General features: G+C 45.6%; 2 protein-coding genes across 19 annotated transcripts in view; one reads left to right on the top strand and one right to left on the bottom strand.

The window, feature by feature from the left end:
* Nucleotides 1–627: 627 nt before the first annotated feature.
* On the bottom strand, nucleotides 628–10,694 carry RNF6 (ring finger protein 6). Of its 8 annotated transcripts, none has more exons than XM_072850470.1 (4): nucleotides 10,497–10,694; nucleotides 6,074–6,286; nucleotides 5,398–5,505; nucleotides 628–4,181 (listed from the first exon to the last, which is right to left on the bottom strand). In XM_072850470.1, exons 2-4 carry the CDS (start codon nucleotides 6,264–6,266, stop codon nucleotides 2,446–2,448), a joined length of 2,037 nt encoding a protein of 678 aa, XP_072706571.1. In that variant the 5' UTR covers nucleotides 6,267–6,286; nucleotides 10,497–10,694; the 3' UTR covers nucleotides 628–2,445. The 8 variants fall into 8 exon arrangements, with proteins under 8 accessions (XP_072706571.1, XP_072706564.1, XP_072706567.1 ...); XM_072850463.1 differs by lacking the exon at nucleotides 10,497–10,694 and adding an exon at nucleotides 10,058–10,180; XM_072850466.1 differs by lacking the exon at nucleotides 10,497–10,694 and adding an exon at nucleotides 9,776–10,040.
* Nucleotides 10,695–17,531: 6,837 nt separating this feature from the next.
* CDK8 (cyclin dependent kinase 8) overlaps nucleotides 17,532–18,530 on the top strand; it is an 86,175-nt gene continuing 85,176 nt past the window's right edge. For 3 of the 11 annotated variants that reach the window (XM_072850461.1, XM_072850456.1, XM_072850455.1), the window contains exon 1: nucleotides 17,864–17,995. Coding sequence is in view for 4 of the 11 variants with exons in the window: in XM_072850453.1 (XP_072706554.1) it covers nucleotides 17,868–17,995 (128 nt within the window). In the remaining 7 variants the exon portion in view is untranslated. Of the gene's footprint in view, nucleotides 17,996–18,530 lie in introns of all 11 variants that reach the window. The other 8 variants (XM_072850453.1, XM_072850452.1, XM_072850454.1 and 5 more) reach the window with 6 other exon arrangements.

Raw genomic sequence — 18,530 nt, 5'->3', positions numbered from 1 at the left:
TGCCCAGGATGATAAAAGGGCAGAGAAAATTTGACTTGCACAACATACAAAATAATCCAAGAGAAAAAAATGTAGACAATAGTACACAAAAAAAAGCATGCAATAATCGGTTCTAAATTAACAATTAACATTCAGAAAAGTGATTTTGAAATCTTTTTGCAAAAATGGTTGAGATATCAGCTCAGTGTTGAGCCGCAATCAAAAGCAAAACCAGAATATTAGGAATTATTTGGAAGATCACAGAGAGGAAAAAAGCAGTTGTTCTATCACTGTATAATGCCTAGTGCACCCACATCTGAAATTCTGCATGAGTACCGGTTCTCCGATTTCAAAAGAGCAAGAAGAATAGTTACAAAATAATAGCTTCTATATAAAAAGAGATTAATTAGGACTCCTCAGTTATTCCAAAAAAATAAAACCCAAAAAACTGACCAGCAAGGCAATAGTGAGCCAAAGGCAGGTTTCTACAAATGTGGCGCTTGAGTCAGGCAGCTTTCAAATATAAAGGAAAACCGTAAGGAGACAAGGAAGTCGCAGAAGGCACCTGTATATTTAGATACTGGCAACATCAGGAGCTAGCAGAAGTAATAGGAAAAAAAAAAGTAAAAAATAAGCTAGTTCTGATAATCATGTTTAAATCTCCTCACTTTTTAATATGGCTGAGAAGGCACTCAAGAAAGGTGTCAACAGTGGTTGCAATAATTAGCAGTCCAAATCACATCAGAAGAGATCTTAATCATATCCTTAAACTCATCTAAATCTCGTAAGATAATTTCTCAGAACTACTTTTAGGAATAAAGAGAAGCACGGTTGTGGAACTTCTGACAGATTTTTTCACTTGCAAAACTGAAGTAGACATACAATAGCTTAACGCAGGATTTTATAGTTTCCCTTCAAGGATGTCATGAGCAGATGTTTTAACTGAAGTACCTGGCACCGAAGTGCATTTGTCAAGGCCGTCTGTAGGCAGAGAAAGTCAGTAGGACTTCACTTGAAGTATTCTTTCTAGCACTCAGAATATACACACATAAGAGTATTGCACAGTTCTGCCTTTCTCTAAGGCTTGAGATGCACACTGCTCAAAAGATGGGCTTTCTAATGTTCAACTTACTTGCAGAAGCCCCAAGAGTGCTTTGCCTTGCATTTTTTTTATCTACCATAACAGCCGCACACGCATTGTGGAAACACAGGTACACAGCTGGAGAAAACTGGAGAAAGAATAAAGTGAAAACTGAGACTGAACATCAAGAATGATAAACCTTCTTACCAATCTACAGGATATGGCTCAACAGTAATTCACACAAAGCCTCAATTATTTAGTTTGCAACTTTATTTCTTTATAAGTTATTGGTATAAAGTTTAATATCTAATTATACAGTAATCTGGGGACTTTAAGGGAAGCTTATTTCGTCCTTTTTAGTGTCTTTTGCCATTTGGTCCTCAGACATGTTTTAAGAGGACTAATATTATATGTGTACCTTAAATTTCTGTACAAAACCACTTCAAGCCTTTGTTTTGTTTTTCCGAGTAGGATGCGCAAATCATGCATATTGTAGACACTATAATGGTCAAGGAAATATTTCCCTCTTTAAACTACGGCAGTTAAAAACCCATGAATATCAATTGAGTAATTTGGAATAGTAAAAAGGCTTCCTCAGTGCTCACGTATTCTTTGAGCAAATATCATGTTCAGTAAGACACACCCTCTTGGAATTATTATTGATGTGATTGCTGTCTGCATTGAAAAGACAGCGATTGTCAAAGACAGCATTTAATTATGTACATTTTATAATGTCACTAACCCATCCACTTTTGAATATGAACTCATCAGCGTTAAGCATTGTGTAAAACCACATGCAAAAATTGCCATAAAATTTTTTAAACAGAACCAAATTGGCAAGTTTTTGGAAAGGATATTTCAATGTTAAAAAAAATATACTGTCTATTAAAATGAGCACTTCAAGTAACTTAAATATCTTTAGCAAACATGTCCATCAAGAGACTCTCCGTAAAAGAAATTGTTCTTAGAACAAAAAGCTAATGAATGGCTATTTAGACACTAATTTTTCAACACAGTGGTGGGTCTGTGTGAAACAATTCGTAATCTAAATAAAGTGAGTCCATTACACTGTTAAAAAAACATACGTTAAGCAGGACTGATTAACTATTGCATTTCTGTATTTACAAAAGTGCTTAGCATAACAAAATTACCTAAAAAAATATAAACTTTACCGATATCATTTGGTTCTATGTGTACTCCTAGATCTGCACTTGGAGAAAAATAGTATTTACATTGCTAGATTTAGACAAGTTTCCTATTATTTTTAAAGAAATTTAACAAAACTCCCCACCCAAATGGACCCCTATGCAAGTCAATTCATTCTACCTGGCTCATCATAAATAGAGCAGAAGCAAATCCTTGAGTACTGAGCAGTATAAATAACTCTAGCCATTGTCTGTGGCATTAGACCCCAATACAGGCTGCCGACAAATTGGGCAAGTGGAGTTTTCAGAAAGCCAGCGATCAATACAATGAATATGAAACTCATGCATACAAGGTAACTGCCTTAGCTTATTCCCTGTTACATATTCATTAATGCAAACACTACACGTTTTACTTATTTCATTTTCAGTGTGAATATCCCCATAGTTCCGGGTAGAAAGATTGTCAATCTGCTCTTTGGTTAAACCTCTTAAACGATCGTCATCCTCATCTTCATTCAGCAGGAAGAAGTGGGCAAGTCGAAGTATGGGCAGCGTTCCATTTTCCACTAGGTTGTTAGCATCTTGAGGCTGCCTGTTATCTTGGTTTTCATCGTTGCGACCATAGCGTTGAATATCATCAGCCTGTCCATTTGTTTCCCTGCTGCCTTCTACTGCATACACATTTCTAGATGAAACCTCACTTGGATCACTGCTATTGTTTGCTGAACTTGAGTTATTCTGCTCTGACTGTACATCTGGTAAGTGATGACCACCTCTTGGCACTTCTGAGTTAGATTCAGTTTCCATTAAAGAACTCAGTTCTCCAAAGCCTGTCATAATTTGTCTAAGGATTGATCGAAGAGCCACTGACGAAGGTTCACCCAGCCCAGTTTCTGAAATCCGACGAAGAGGTATCCGTATAGTGCTAACGTAGGTTCGAATACCCGCACGTTCTGATCGTGATATTGTACGCCGAAATCCCCCACTGTCACTTTCAAAGGTAACTGTGTTTTCTGCCATTCCTACTCTGGAACGAGTTCTACTGGCAATACTGTCCCGATCTCTGTTTTCTCCAGGACGAATTCTTCTCACCTGCAGATCTAATGTAATTGTTGGATGCCTTCTAACAGCAGCTGCTGGCCTACTAGATTCCTCCTCTTCCAGAGTTATTCCCAAGGATGGGGCTACACTAGAAAGCTGAGGAGTCTGAGTGTTACTTCTTGGTTGTTCTTCGGCAGGCTGTGAAGAAGGCTGAGCTGTTTGTCTTCTACTTCTGTTAACTTGCTGTGAATTTCTATCCTGCCTCTGCCCATGTTCCTCAGAATGAGCAGTATTGCCTTGCCTTTGCAGTGGAGAGCGGCTTCGACTACTTAAAGTAGACCTCAGCCGCAGAATTTCTAGTCTTTGGTTTGTACTCATCCGAACACTAGTTCTAGCTCTACCTCTCGTGACTCCTGTAGAAGCACCTCTTTCTGGCATTTCTCTTCGTTCACCAGTAGCTGCAGAATTATTACGTGTAGTATTTGTTTGGGAAAGGCCTGCCAACTCCCTCGTTCTACTCCTGAGCCTTCCTGAGACCGGATGAGAGGCTGCTTCAGAGCTTTGTGCCACAGAACTTCTTACAGACCTGGTCCTTGCAGTGCTTGAAGCCTCACTGTTTGCCTCTCTTGCAGTCCTGCTCCTTGTTCGTGGGGTTACTGGACTAACAGCTCTTTGATGTCTTCTTTCTAAATACATTCTGCTACTACCTATACCCACGTACTCTTCACCAGCAGTTTCAAAACTGTTATGCTCATGATTTATATTGATTTCAAGACTAAACCGAAACTCCCCACTGTTTGGATTTGTTCGGCTCACGGCTCTCCAGGTTTGGTTCCCACTCTGTCCACTGCGAGTGGCATTTCCTGTGCGACGAAACGTGTTCAGCCATTCAAGCAGAGAGTCACCATTTGAGTTTTCTCCAAGAACATCAGAATCTGAGGGAAACAAAGAATTGCAAACATTCATACACCTGCACGCTCAGCATACTACGATGCACTCCAAGTCCTCTATGTGTGCTGAGCCCTGACTTCAGAAACATTACAGTAACAGGACAGCTACCTTGCTATGCTAATGTAATTTTGCTGAAAATATGCTGTATGTAAAAACATCAGCAAAAGTCATCAGTTCAACCTAGAATTTTTGTCTCACCAGCAGACACACAGAGAAGTTAATATGCTCAGATGGCCTCTTTAAATCTGAACGCTTTCTCAGGTAGTTCAACGTTAGTTGTATTTGTCCAGTACCTGTCCCTCACTTAAGCTATCAATTTGAAGGTATCCTAGTCAACTAACTTTGATAAAGCAAGGAAAAGTATGACAGATTTTGTCTTCTTTTGGAAAACATTTTAAAAAATTGTTTTCTCTAAGCAGTGGAATAAATGATACATGGTTTCAACAGATTTGCTCCTTCTGTGCAAATATACTCTCTTCCTACTATAATATCCAGAGCTCCATTCCCAAATCTTCTCCAACTACAAGCGCAAGAACAGATACGATTGCTGTGGTTAGTGCTAAATACGTGTATAAAGCAAGCCAACGGTCACGATCACAGCGAAGGTTTTCCCTTGAAGGGATCAGATTAAGCTTTCATGAAACCTGCAAGAACTTTGGTATCTTCGTTACCAAGTTGCCTGTTCCTCTCCTAAATCTGACTACAATTGGCCAAATGATTAAGCCAATATTGCTGGGGAAGTGAAGACAGGCAGTGCACATAATACAAGCGTCACTCCTTTAAAACAAATGGAAATGAAACAATAAAAACAACAAAACAGTGGAGAGGTTAACTGTTTCCAAATTAACTTTCTGTTCCAACTTCTCTAATACCTGATAAAACCTTTTAATAATTAGAAGAATGAAATTTTTTTTTGTGTTATTAAGTTTACTAGCAAAGGGAAACCAGGAAAAGGAGAAAGTAATGTGTGGCTGACATAAATCAGTTTTCATGAAGCATTTCAAGTTTGTTTTCATATCATTAGGAAATCTCTCTCACTTTTAAAACAATCCACAGAGGCAAAATGGCGGGGGGGGGGGAAGGAAGACTTGAAATAGCTGGTACTGAAATCCATCAGCATTTCTCTTAAATATCTGTACAGAACAATTTTTATGCATCATGTATTATGTGTATCTATATGTATGAATGATGAGTGTTTACCTCCAACAGTTCTACCTTCACCTTCTCTGTTATCCACATCAGTCTGTGACGCCAGACACTCCTTAGCACCCTCCAAGCGTTGCTGCAACTCTTCTGCTGTTATTTCCCCTGAAATAATTTACATTTTGATAATGCTGTTAGATAAGACATTATTATTGGCTCAACACAGCCATGCAGAAATAACAGTATTTTCTATCTTGAAGGAAAATCTTCAGAAACAAGGTAAAATTAATGAAACCAAAAAGAAAACAGCACTAGTGTGAGACTGTAATGCAGGTACACAGATAACAGAGGAAGCAGGCACTGGGGTGGAGGGAAAAAAGATGCTGAATGTGTGTAAAGAGCATACCAACTTCCAGTAACAACTCAGAGGCCCCCAAAATTGCCACATACCAACAGATATACTTTAGTGTACCAGATATTAATTATTTGGGTTTGGATATTACCTATATACAGAGATGTTGCATTTGAGAGACTTATATTTTTATTCCAGCTTTAGTATCTATTTAAGTTGTTAATCTTTACTGAATATCATAAATTTTGAAGAGAAATGGAGGGGTTTTTCTTTTCTACAAAGCCACAGACATCAGGCTACTTGAGTCATACAACCACACGTGATGCCTGACAGCAGGAGTCTTACTTCACACCTTGCATAGAAAAGATATCTACATCTTACCAGGAGTGCCAAGCAGGTTGCGGTCCCTCATCAACCTGTAGTCTTCTTCATTGAGTTCATTAATGAACTGGTAGTAGGCCTCCTCCCTACTGAGGCGCTCGAGCTGTCGTTGTCTCTCATCTTCACCATGACTATGCTCTCGTGAAGATGCCTGCTCATTGCCATTCCCTGCACGGTGCCGAGAGCGATCCATAATGATAATGCCAGGCTGTCCTGAACACAACCAGAAGGTTAGACTGCACAGTAATTACAGTAAGAATTTACCTAATTTACAGTAAAAAGCTCCCAGCATTTTCAATTAAATTAGTTTATTAATAGCTAAAGATGATTAAGATGAACCAAGCTCCATGTTATTTACCAAGTCAACAGTGTAAGTTATTATGCAAGTATTTTGCTTCTAGCTTGCTCAAAAATAGCTAGAAGTCTCCTTTGCTCACTGAAAGGACACACCAGGTGGTACAGCAACTTTAAAATAAAAAAGCAATGACAGATTTTTTATTTTTTTTTTTTAGCTAAATAAGGATATTCTAAAAACTTAAAGGAATAACATAAAATCTATTTCCCTTCTCCCAAGTAAAATACGACAGCAGCATGGAGTATTTTAAAAGCTAAAATGTCACTAAAAACATTGTTCTCTAATTATTGGACTGTAATTACCCAACTTAGACTTCTGACAACCACAGCTACTGCTTTAGAGAAGACTATCTTCTGCCTGAAACATTTACTGATAAGCAGGTAAGACTACATTAGTGTCTCAGTCGGTACCACCCCTCACATAGCACAAAACCTACAGATACATTTTTGGTGGAACTGACTCTTTTGACATTCTGACATTACTGGTATATTTTCCTTGTGATCTTTAATCCAAGGATTAGCTAAGAAAAGGATACCCACCTCCAGGAATCTGGTATAAAAGAGAAAGGGCTATACTTTATCCACAGTTCTTCAGTACTTTCCAAATATTTAACCAGTGGGACCACACTATCAGAAGGCATGAATAACCTCCCAGTATCAGAAAGAGGCACCATCTCTGTTGATTTCTGTGCCATTACCAGCTCTCTCCAGCCCAGGATTGAGTCCTAACCACTTGAGTCTAAGACCACTCCCCAACTTTTCTATTTCCTAAAGAAAACCTGTTCTTCAACATTCAATTTGAAAGAAGAGAAGGCAAAGTGTCATCCTTTCAATGGGGCTTCCCGTTTAGCAAAAGCCATTTGTAATACCTGCTGAGGCAGACACCTGACAGAAGAGATCACTTCTCTAAAGAGGAGATCACCAGGCCAAAAAAACCAGGCACCACTCTGCTTATGTGTGAAAAGAAAGTTATTGCGTAAACACTTTTTTTTGTCAATTCACCAACATATCAAACTCACTTCAAGTATTAATTATGGGGAAAACACAGAGCAGCATTCTCAGCACACTCCGATCAGTAATTAGTCTTCACAGGAAAGGTGATGAGATAACAAACAGACCAAACCAACTAACTATGAGACATACATTCAATAAAGAGTAAAACTTTATCAATGCTGCCAACAGACGAAGAATCAGAAAATGTATTTGCCAACCACAAAAGCTGGCATACATTTAATATACCTTTCTTATGTTGTTTGTGGGATCCATTCTGATGCATTCTTGGTCTCCTCATTTTCCACCCCATGTGCTAGTTCTCCTCCCCCCCCCCCCCCCCCCCGTAACTGCACTTCTAAACAGCCCTTCCCAATCTTATCACTCATTTGCCTCCTGTGTCCAATATTGCATTTCAACGTATTTAACACTTCCCTCCCAGCTCTTTAACTCACTTAACTGAAAATAAATCAAATCTGAACATCTCCCCTTCAAGGCATTTTCTATTCCCATAATATTTGTGGGGGTTTTAAATTTACTATCGCCCTCTTGGCTCAGCCTCACAAGCTGTAGGTAATCACTGACTTCCATTTCCCACACGGGCTATGTTCAAATCGGGTCACTTCTCGTATCGCATTTCTAAACACAAATTTCTCAGCCAGCTCTTTGTCTTACTACCCTGGTTTCCTTAAAACAAATGCAATTCCTCCCCCCTCTCAACACGCAGTTAGCACTATTATTACCCTGATTGACACCCATCACTTAACTATTATCATGAAAATGCCCAATCCATACTGCACTGTGCCTCTGTCTCAGCTGACTTACAACTTGAGACAAATAAAGCAGGGAGGGGAAATAAGACAGATAAAATCCATTTAGTTTCACGTAAGGTTGCTATTTAGATGAAAGCCTTAAAACAACTAACGTGTTACTGTTTGCTCGATAGTGACCATAGTAAGTTAACCGACTTCCTGGATGTATCACCAGATTGCTGCACAGAAAAAATGACATATAAATTCTTAAAATGAAAAGTCCATCACATGTAGTCCCCCTCAATCTAAATTTAAACTGTTGTTCAAAAGAGAGGTTCTTTACTTTTCACTTCTCATCCACAGAAAATCTGGAAATCTCTTCTTCAGATTTTGTGGGTGGTAGAAAAAAATTACTGTTTTGTTGACAACTGTATGGCAGGATGATTAGTCACACTCTTTAAATGACTCACTTAGAAACAGTAAGAAGTGTGAAGTGTTTGGTTGTCCCATCTGTTTAACATAACTGCATGGATGACAACTACTATCCACATTTATCAAACGCCATCAAAACTAAGTACTTTGGCACTTAAAATGCTTCAGAGTAGTGAAAGCTGAAGGGCATTAACTGCATCAAAATGAAGTACTTTGGCACGTAAAATATTTCAGAGTATTGAAAAGTTGAAGGGTATTAACTACTAAGATGTAAAAAACTGATATCGAAATCCAGTTATGACTCAGGATTACTCTTCCTTTGCAAAGAAACAGGTGCCACATGCCAACAGTTTATCTACGTTTTCTATACTTTTCAACCTTAGTCTAACTCCTTTAGTTCTTAATGCATAGTTACTCTGGCCCATTCTCGAAGATTTACATTCATTTTTATCTAAGCGATATATACCTTATGCTTTTAAGTTTTGGCCTCTTTCCATGAATTACTGCCCCCAATTCAATTAGGTATTCATTTTCTTAAAGACTACCACTTGATTGCAAGCAAGACGACTACGGAGTTTAGATGAGGAAGCCTCCCCCAGCGACAGGGCTAGTTAGCATTTCTGTCACACTGCAGCCTCCAGGCGAGATGATCTCACCGAAGGCGGGGGGGGGGGGGGGGGAAGGAAAAAAAACCCAAACCCAGAAAACTCCACAGAGCTTGCGGAAGGAGGGGAGAGGGAAGGAAAGACAGACAAAGGAAGAAACAGGCCGCAGGACACCCAAAGCGATCCAGGCCCAGGGCCTGGGGCCGCCCGCCTCCCCCCAGCCCCCAGGCCGGCAGCAGGGCCTGCAGATCCCAGCCCCGCGCCGGGCTCACGCTCTCCAGCCCTTCCCCAAGGAAGGCCACGGGCCAGGCTCTGCGCCCACGGGGCGGGGGAGCCGCGGGGTGCCCCGGCGGGAACGGGGAGCCCCGGGCCCGGCCGCCCCCGCCGCCCCAGACAGCGCCTGTTGCCAGACGCCTGGGGGAGGGGAGGATGAGGGGAGTGACTGACACGGCTCCCGTCCAATCACCCGGCCAGCTCGCGGCCACCGACCAATCACAACAGGGTAGGGCAGCCCATGTCCTCCCGCTTCTCTCCTCCCCAGACTCCCCCGGTCGGGCCCCGCCACTAACCGCTACCGATCGGGTCGACTGCCTCCAGCGCTGCCCGCACCCCCGCCTCCCCTGCCCGCCGGGGAGCGGCATCACCCCCTGCGACAAACCGGGGAAGCGTCCATGCCGCCGCCTGCCCCGGGGGAGTCTGCCGACAGCGCAGCCGGGGAGACCCGAGAGCCCGTCCCTGCCTGCTGTCCGCGGCGCCGACCGGGGCGGGGCGGCCCGGCTTAGCCCCACTCCGCGCTCCCCTTCCCTCCCGGCGGCAGGAGCAGCCGCCGCCTACGCCGGAACGAAACCGACCCCTGGGTGTGCGAGCGGCGCGCTCCAGCCCCGATTGCGGTCCGGGCGGCTGCCGGCAACCGCGAGCGCAGGTTCCGTGCGCGCGAGGGCGGCCCCGCCGGCAAGCACCGCCCCTCCCGCGCATGCGCGCAGCGCCGCCGCGGGCCGCTGTTGGGCGGCGCGCCTGCCGCCGCGGGGGGCCAACGGCCGGGACGCGCGCAGGCCCGCGGGGGCGGGGGGGCGCATGCCCGCCGTTCCGCGCCGCGGCGGCCGCCCGCTCCCCCCGGCCCTGCCACCGGCCGCGCCTGCGCTTCGGGCCGCGGCCCTCAGCCGCTCCCGGCAGAGGCTGCCCTCCTGCGTAACCCTCCGAGCGGGCCGGAGTCGCTCGGGGCCCTGCGCCGAGAGCCGCGGGCTGCGGCCCAGGCCTCAGAAGCGGCTGTCTGTTCACGAGCGCGAGCACCTTGAGGGAAATGGAAAGCGCCAGCCTTCCCCCGGCCCGTCCTCGTCGCTAGCCGCTCCTCGGGCTGCTCCTGCCCAGCGGAGCCCGCCGTCCCCGGCTGGTCCTGCCGCCGTCCCCGGGCAGCCCGCAGCTCGGTGCTGCGCGGGCTCTCCCTTTGTATGCTCTCACTGAGGCTTTGGATTTTTTGTTTGGCCGAACGGGCCGTTCTCCACAGTCCTTCGCGTGTAAAGGAAGTCGTTTCAGGCAGGGCATTTCATTAGCAAACCCATTGCTGGTCAGAACTCGCACGGTTATCCCCGCCCTGGTGGGTGTGAGCCTTAACTGTAAAGGTAGATAAACTTAGGCAAAGGGGATTTCACAATACATCGCTTCTCAACTGTAGGACAACTTCAACATCTTCAGCCTCATAATACCAATGGCCACTATTATATTTTACCAAATCAGCGTAAGACTGCAGGTTCAGTTACTTGTTTGGTACTTGATAATGAATTACGTAAGGAATAAGATTATAATTGGTTTTTTCCCCTGCTCTCTCCTTCTTAGGCCTGCATTTTTAAATGGAACGCTTCTCCCATTTTCCATGACTGCCTCTCCTTCCCTCCTTTTCATTTACCTTTCCTTCCGCAGGAATCTCCCTTCACTTTCTCCACTTTCTAAAATAAACCATTAATTGCTCAGTGCCACCACAGAAACTGTTGTGTTTCAAGCCCTGATTTTAGTCATTTCGATGTGCAGAGCCTTAGAAGTTTTTGACACAAGATGCAAATCCTTTTACAGATTTCACATATGCTAATTGCTGATACGCTGATAGCATACACAAACTTTCTTTTCTGAGTTGCTTCTGCAGATTGTTTCAGCACATGGTGGAAGCTGGCAGGCTGTGACAGAGGAGCTCATTTCACATCTTACATAAACTATTTGAATCGGCAAAATGAGAGGATTTCACGAGAAGGATGCTTGAACTATGTAAAAGGACCTCATCCCTAGAATGTCCAAACTGCTCATACTTCTGTTCAAACTCGCTTGCAGAAATAAAGTTTGGGTATTTTTTGTGCAACTGGTCTCAATGCAAAGGCAAATCCTCACTAATGAGTGAGGTGATAGGGAAGGCTCGGGCCGGTGTCCAGGAAGGCACCTCCACTCCCCACTTCAACTACGCACCCCAGGATTTCTTTATTCTGGTTGAGAAAAAAGAGTTTTCACAAGTGTTACATTTAGGTTTCTTGTCAGTTTATGCTCCTTTTGTGCCAGTATGTGGTTTCCGTAAGACAAATTGACAGTGAGGACGCGTTCTTGGCACTGAGGCCATGCTGGGGGCTGCTCCTTCCTGCTTGCTGTGTTCAAAAAATGGAACCCTTGTTGCTATTCATGTTCCTCGCCACAGTATGAATAATTAGTATTATGATTTCCTTTGCCTGGAGCAATTAAAATATATCATTTCGGAAGATCAATTTTACTTTCTTAATAAAAGTCAGGGTGTATAAAGTAGTGCCTGGATCCCTTGAAAAGTCAGTTTCAATTATTTTTTGCCCTATTTTTGAAATGTTTTCCTCTCATAGTCTGTTTTTAGTAATCATTATTCCACAGTCAAACACAACAACTTATCTGGTATCCAGCCCACATATGGGCTGCTCAACCAGATGAAGGTTGTAATATGTTTTAGATAGATAAATGAACCCATATTTCCTTACTCAAAGCTTATACTGAATTAGTTTATTTTCCACTGACCTGTCCTCCCGTGCAGAATTCTGTGTTCATGTGCTGTTCATGCTGATGTTTCACAACAGTACGCTATAACTAAGCACAGTCTTTGTTTATTTTATGCTGTGTTGTTAATACAAAATAACAATAGTAGATCTTCCCTGGAATACTATTGCACCATAACAATGCTTTCCCCAGTAACATACTATCTTTGGAACTATAATAAAAGTAGCCTATGGAGGGCAGCAAACCTCAGGCAATTACTCAGTTTTGTAATAACAGAAAATCTGCAACCCTGGTTTTAATTTGATTGTTCAGTCATTTAAGTTATTTAGAAAGTAACTTAATTCTGTTATAGTATATAAGTAAGGCAGAACCTCGTAATCAGTTTTTTTAAACTGTATCTTAGCACGTGCAGATGACACCAAAGTGGTGACATGAAGTCGATAAGCTTGAGGGGAGCTAGACAGGCTGGAGGAAAGGGCCATCAGGGACTTCATGAAGTTCAACGAGGACAAATGCAAAGTCTTCCGTCTAGGAGTGACCAGCCTCTGGGACAACACTGAATGGGGCTTACTGAGCGTCTCTGCTGGGAAGGATGGGGGGTCCTGGTGGGCAGCAGCTGAACAGGAGCCAAGAGTGCAGCCTGGCAGCCATGAAGGCTAACGGCATCCTGGGCTGTATCAAGAGGAACACAGACAATGGATTATTGGGACGTCATTGGGAAGCTGATTTCCCTTTACGTGGCTCTTGTTTGCCTGCATGCGGAATACGATGCCTGGTTTGGGGGGTCGCCAGTAGAACAATGCTGATATGGAAAATTGTTGATAAACTGGAGTGACTTCAGCCGAGAGCACCAAGATGGTCGTGGGCTGGAGCACTTGCCGTGTGAGAGAGGCTGTGGGCACCAGGGCTGCTTCAGCTGGGAAAAGGGGCAGCCTGCCAGTCCCAGCAAGGAGGTTACTGAGAAGACAGAGCCAGCATTTCTGCTGAAGTGCACAGTGGGAGGAGAGACAGTGATCATAAATTTGAAGGAAGGGAGGTTCAGAGTAGATAGAAGGACAAAAAATTTCACCCTGAGGACAGTCAGGTCAAGAGAGGCTGTGGAATCTCCCTCCATAGAGGTTTTCAAGACCGAAGTGGACAATGCCTCAAGCAACCTGAATTTAACAGTAGCCCTGCTTTGAGCACAATATCAAACTAGATAACCTCCAGAGGTCCCTTCCAACCTGAGTATTTCTGTGATTCTGTTTACTGAAATAATATAAAATAATAAAATAATATTCAATATCAGGGTTTGTTTCCCCTCAGGTAGGACTCTTCTTTTCAATAACAAAAGTAACCAGGAGTTCATAGGCTGAATCTTCAAGGTCTGTCGAGACTCTTGAGAACTGATTCTCTGGCTTTTTCGGGCACGTAAAACAGTCAGGCTGTTAGGTGGTCCAGGCTGTAGGTGGTCCTGAGTCTGGCAAACAGATGTTTCACTGCATGCAAGCATGACTTGCTCCTGTACAGGACCTGGACACAAAGAACTGAGTTATGTTTGTTAGTAACTTGCACTCCTTCCAGAATCTAGAATGCCTTGTTAGATCACTAGTCTGATCAACTTTATAGTAATTGATCAACTTTATAGTGAAGTACAGTTAAGTGCAAAATAAAAAAAAAACCACGTTGCTTTATGTACAAAACTATTTGTAGAACCAGCACTTTACTTACCTGCTCTAAGTAAACTGCATTCTGAAATGCTGCCAGTATTCAGCTCACTCACTCATCTGCACTTGCATTAACAACTGCAAGGTTTCTGGAAAATACTCAACCTGTGCAAGTACGATAGTTTGTTTTTCTTTACACACAGAAAAGAAGCAAACCCCACATTTTTCTCTTGCCTTCAGCTTTCCCTCGTCTAAGCAAAAGTGGAAGATGTATAGCACTTAGCAGGACTGGCCCAGTCTCACTCAATACCGAGCTGGGAACACCTTCGTGGCACTGCTAAAGAACGTCCCTCTGGGGATATGGAAATCTTTTAGCAGGGAGCTCTCTTACTGGAAAAATTGTCTGAAAAGCAGAAGTATGTTCAAATTCAGCAAATTAGTAAATGGAGCAAGTGGATATTCTAATGGCATGGGGATGTGACTGAGCATTGTAGGTTATCCACTTACAAAATACAAAGATGAGAAAGCCAAACCATTAAAGATGCACTTTTATGTATTTTTTTTCTCTATTTATGAAGACTGCAAAACAAAGAGCATATAGCTTGTCATACATTCCCCAGCCGTAAGCTTTGCTTCACAAACTCTGATTCTGGCACCGATGCTGCGGCCATTAGCACGCAAACACGCACGCAACAGAACCAACCTTGCTTTTGGTACTGCTGCTGCAGCTCGGGTACAGAACCTGCTTTATCTGGTGCCATACCTCAACAGCAGCATCTGCTTATTACCACAGCCCCGCCAGTTCCCAAACAATCCAGGGCTTTCACCTGAAATACAATTCCCTGCATTCAGAGACATTTAATGATGTGAACCTTCCTTGACTACTTTCCTCTCAGGACACAGCTCCTTTTGGTAGCTGTCTCCAACCCTCTGCACGTTATCGGTGCTAACATAGTAACAGTCACTTTCTTATGGAGAACTCGGATTTTCTTTACAGGTGTGGCACTTTCAAACAAAAAAATGTCAAAAGTATGTGTGTACAGGAAACATTAGAAACAGCACAGACTCGGAACAGAAGGATGTTATAAAGTCAGCCATGAATGTTAGAGGAAAAAAGAGAAAGGAAAGCTCCACAAAGCCAAATTCAGCAGGACATGTTAAGCATATATTTTCAAATGGATTTCTGAGACAGTACAAAGGAGGGAATACAAAACAAGCAGTAAGAGAAGAAATTCCATCAATTAAAAGGGCCACTGTGGGGACCTGAGAGTCAAGAATAGCAGATCATGGGCTGGTCATGTCTTTCTTTTTAAGAATGGACCCCAGAATTATACTTTTTCTGGAAATTATATTATACTGACAGATTTTTAAAATAAAGCACAAAAAGTATGCAACTTTCCATGAAACAGAATTAAAACTTGACCCTGAAACATCAATATTAATTTCTCATCTTTAAAAAGATCAAGGTGTGCTTTGTGTTTCAAAGCTCTTATACTTTAGGGACCATCCATCTGAATTGGTAAAATTGAACGTTGCCCGCAATACAAGTATCTGAAGTGAAAACAGAGTGAAGCAACATCAAATTTACAGCTACACTCGATCTGGAAGGCATATAATCCAAATGTTATGAAAAACTAATGAAAGAAACATTTGCAGAAAGGCAGACTTCTAAACATTCATACAAAAGGACCAAGATCTGAAGGAGAAGAAAAGTTATTTCTATTGTAGTTTTGACTTCTCAGAGTCTATTTATCAAAGCATGGAATTCTTTCCAAGCAGTTTATGTAAACATGGAAAACATGGCACAGGTCCTCAGAAAACGAGTCTGGATTCTGTATTCTTGTTTTCCTTTGTGCCCTCTTTTCTTTCTAAGCAGACATTGTTCTTCCTTCACATTCTGCAGTGTTTTAGGTCAGGGCAGACTAAACTCACCCATTAATTACCCTGCAATAATTGGATCTGTGTGAAGGAGTTTGGGTATTTATTGCCTCCATGAAAGAGTGATTAATAATGCAAAGAAGAGTACAAAGTTACAGAAGAGTGTTTATTTCTACTTCCCCTCTCCTTGCTGACAGGACTGAGGGTTGTTGGCAGGCAGGAGGTGCTGAATGTGGTGGGTTTGGCCGTGCAAGCTTGGTCCCTGCTGTCCCTGGAAGTCCCCAAAGCCAGGCGTCCCCGAAGGCAGTGTTGTGCTGCTCTGCTCTGTGCTGGGGTGGATGAATTTTATGAGGTGGCCGGCATCTTCCAGACTGTTTGATCTTTACGGGCTGCTGGGCTGCCCTGAGCTGTTTCTGGTTGATTGGTGTAGTGAGTCGCCAGGCAATATTCTTGTATAATTTAGTTGGGTTGCCGGACAAATAAAATTTAGTTTTGCTGCTTCTACCAATTTCATCTATTTTTCCTAACACCTGCCTAATTGCTTTAACTAATATATGTTATATCTCTCACAATTACATAGCAACATACCATAGCAAGGTCAAACTGTGGGCATCCAACATCAATCTGATTGAGTGGTGCCAGCTCAGGAGGCTGGCACACCCCTATCCCCAATTTTCAGGAATCAACCTTAAAATTGTATCAACCTTAAAAGTGTAAATGAAGATGGGGATTTGTAAATTAAAATGGAGATGATTTCAGAATGTTCCAGAAAATGCTGTTTCTTCTTTCAGAAGCACCCACATTGTATGGTATTTTGTCTAAGTTCAGGATCTGAGTGCCCACTTCCTTACCTACATTGTGTTCTTGAGATTAAATGGGAAGTGTACATGCATGATTACTAAAAATGCCAAAAGCTGGGCTGTAATTAGAAAGATTGCTGTAGCTTTAGTTACAAGCTCTCTATTCTATAAAATGACCAGCTGGCTTTGTGTTGGGTTGGTAACTATGGCTCTGTCGGCCAAGGAGAGGCATTGGAAAGTGCCCGGTTACTGGACGCTCGGAAGGGCCTGGCTAAACATAATGCCTTTGCATTAAATACCAGGCGCAGTGGTCCCGGCTTGTCTCTGCAGCCACGCAGAGAAGGTTCGTCAGCACTGCAGTATCTGTCTGCCTCGACGCCCAAAGTCGTGGAATCGTCTTAATTACAACGATGTTGACAGGCGGTCCGGCAGGACCAACCGTGTCTGCCCTCGCCCGTCTGGAGTAAGCTGGGGACCCTCATATGCTCCGTAACCAACCACGGTAATGACGACAACCGCGGTTTGTGGTGACTGCCGATCGCAGGTCCCGTGCCCCAGCTCCAGCTGCCCAGCCCCGCGGGGCTGATCCAGGGCAGCCCACGGCTGGGGGCCCCGTGCCGCACCTGGTGCCGGCAGCCCACTGAAGGAAGCCTGGTCCTGGGAATAACCACACGTACGGCCTCTACCGGTCCCGCTACCCCGGCCCGGCCGCTCTCCCCGGCCCGGCCGCGGCCGGCTCCCCGCCCTGCCCAGCGACCACAGCTCCCGGCAGGCAGCGCGCCACTTCGCCGGCTGAAGACTACACCTCCCAGCGTGCCTCGCGCGGGCAAGACTACAACTCCCGGCGTGCCTCGCGGCGCCCCCCGCGCCTCCCTCCCGTCTGCACTACATCTCCCAGCGTGCTGCGGCACCCGCAAGGCATGCCGGGACGGGCGGGGGCGGGGCTCCGGCGGAGGTCGCAGCCCGCCGCCTTCCACGTGGTGCGCTGCCCGCCGCGCCGGGGGCCGGGGAGGTGTCCGCGGTTTGCGACGTTTCTTTGCGGCAGTGCGGCCAGGCGCGGCCGTCGTATTCCGCCCGGGAGACCGGCTGTTGTGCCGCTAGCTGGCGGGGCGGGGAGAGAGCAGCCGGAGGACGGGGCTCGGGAGGGAAGGGAGCAGCCCCGCCGCCGCCGCCCGCTCGCCCCTGGATGGTCCGCGGGGCGGCTCGGGGGCCTCCTCCTCCTCCTCCACCTCCTCCTCCTGCTGCTGCTGCTGCTGCCGCCGCCCGGTCGCGGCGGGGCGGGGCGCGGCGGGGTGCGCGGCTGTCGGGGGCGGCTCGGGGCGGCGCGGCGGGCGCTGAAGATGGACTATGACTTCAAGGTGAAGCTGACCGGGGAGCGCGAGCGGGTGGAGGACCTCTTCGAGTACGAGGGCTGCAAGGTGGGCAGGGGCACCTACGGGCACGTCTACAAAGCCAAGCGGAAGGACGGGTGAGTGAGGAGCGGGGCCCCCCCGGCCCCCGCCGCGCCCCCCCCGCGCCCCCCCGCCCCCCCGCGCCCTCCTGCCGCCGGCCCCTCCCGGCCCGCCGCCTGCCCCGGCCGCCCGGCCCTGCGCCCGCCGCCTCCTGCCCCCGGGCCCCTGCGTCCCCCGCCCCCGCGGTGCCGTCGCCTTCCTCCCGCCCTGCCTTGTCTCCTCGCTCGGTGCCGCGGCTTCTGCTGCCGCCCGGGTAAACCCCGCGTCCGGCCGTCCGGGCTGCGCCGGGGGCCCCGTCGGTCGCTGCGAGCCACTTGTAACGTGAGCGTCGCCGTCCCCGCCGCCTGACGCCGGAGTCCCGTTGCGGTGCGGGTAGGGGTTGGCGGAAAAATCAGGTGGCTGAGGAAAACGCTTAACTTAACGGATTTTCATTGCGAGTAAACGAGTAGCCACCTACAAGGTTCAGCCTGGCCGTCAGCTTCGTAGAGCAGGATTTGATTCTTTTTTTTTAATAACGCTTTTTTGTCTGATTTATTACTTGCAGTCACCATT

This window comes from Ciconia boyciana, chromosome 1, assembly GCF_034638445.1.
Source record: "Ciconia boyciana chromosome 1, ASM3463844v1, whole genome shotgun sequence".
NCBI lineage: Eukaryota > Metazoa > Chordata > Aves > Ciconiiformes > Ciconiidae > Ciconia > Ciconia boyciana.
This window is presented reverse-complemented; position numbering and strand designations above follow the sequence as displayed.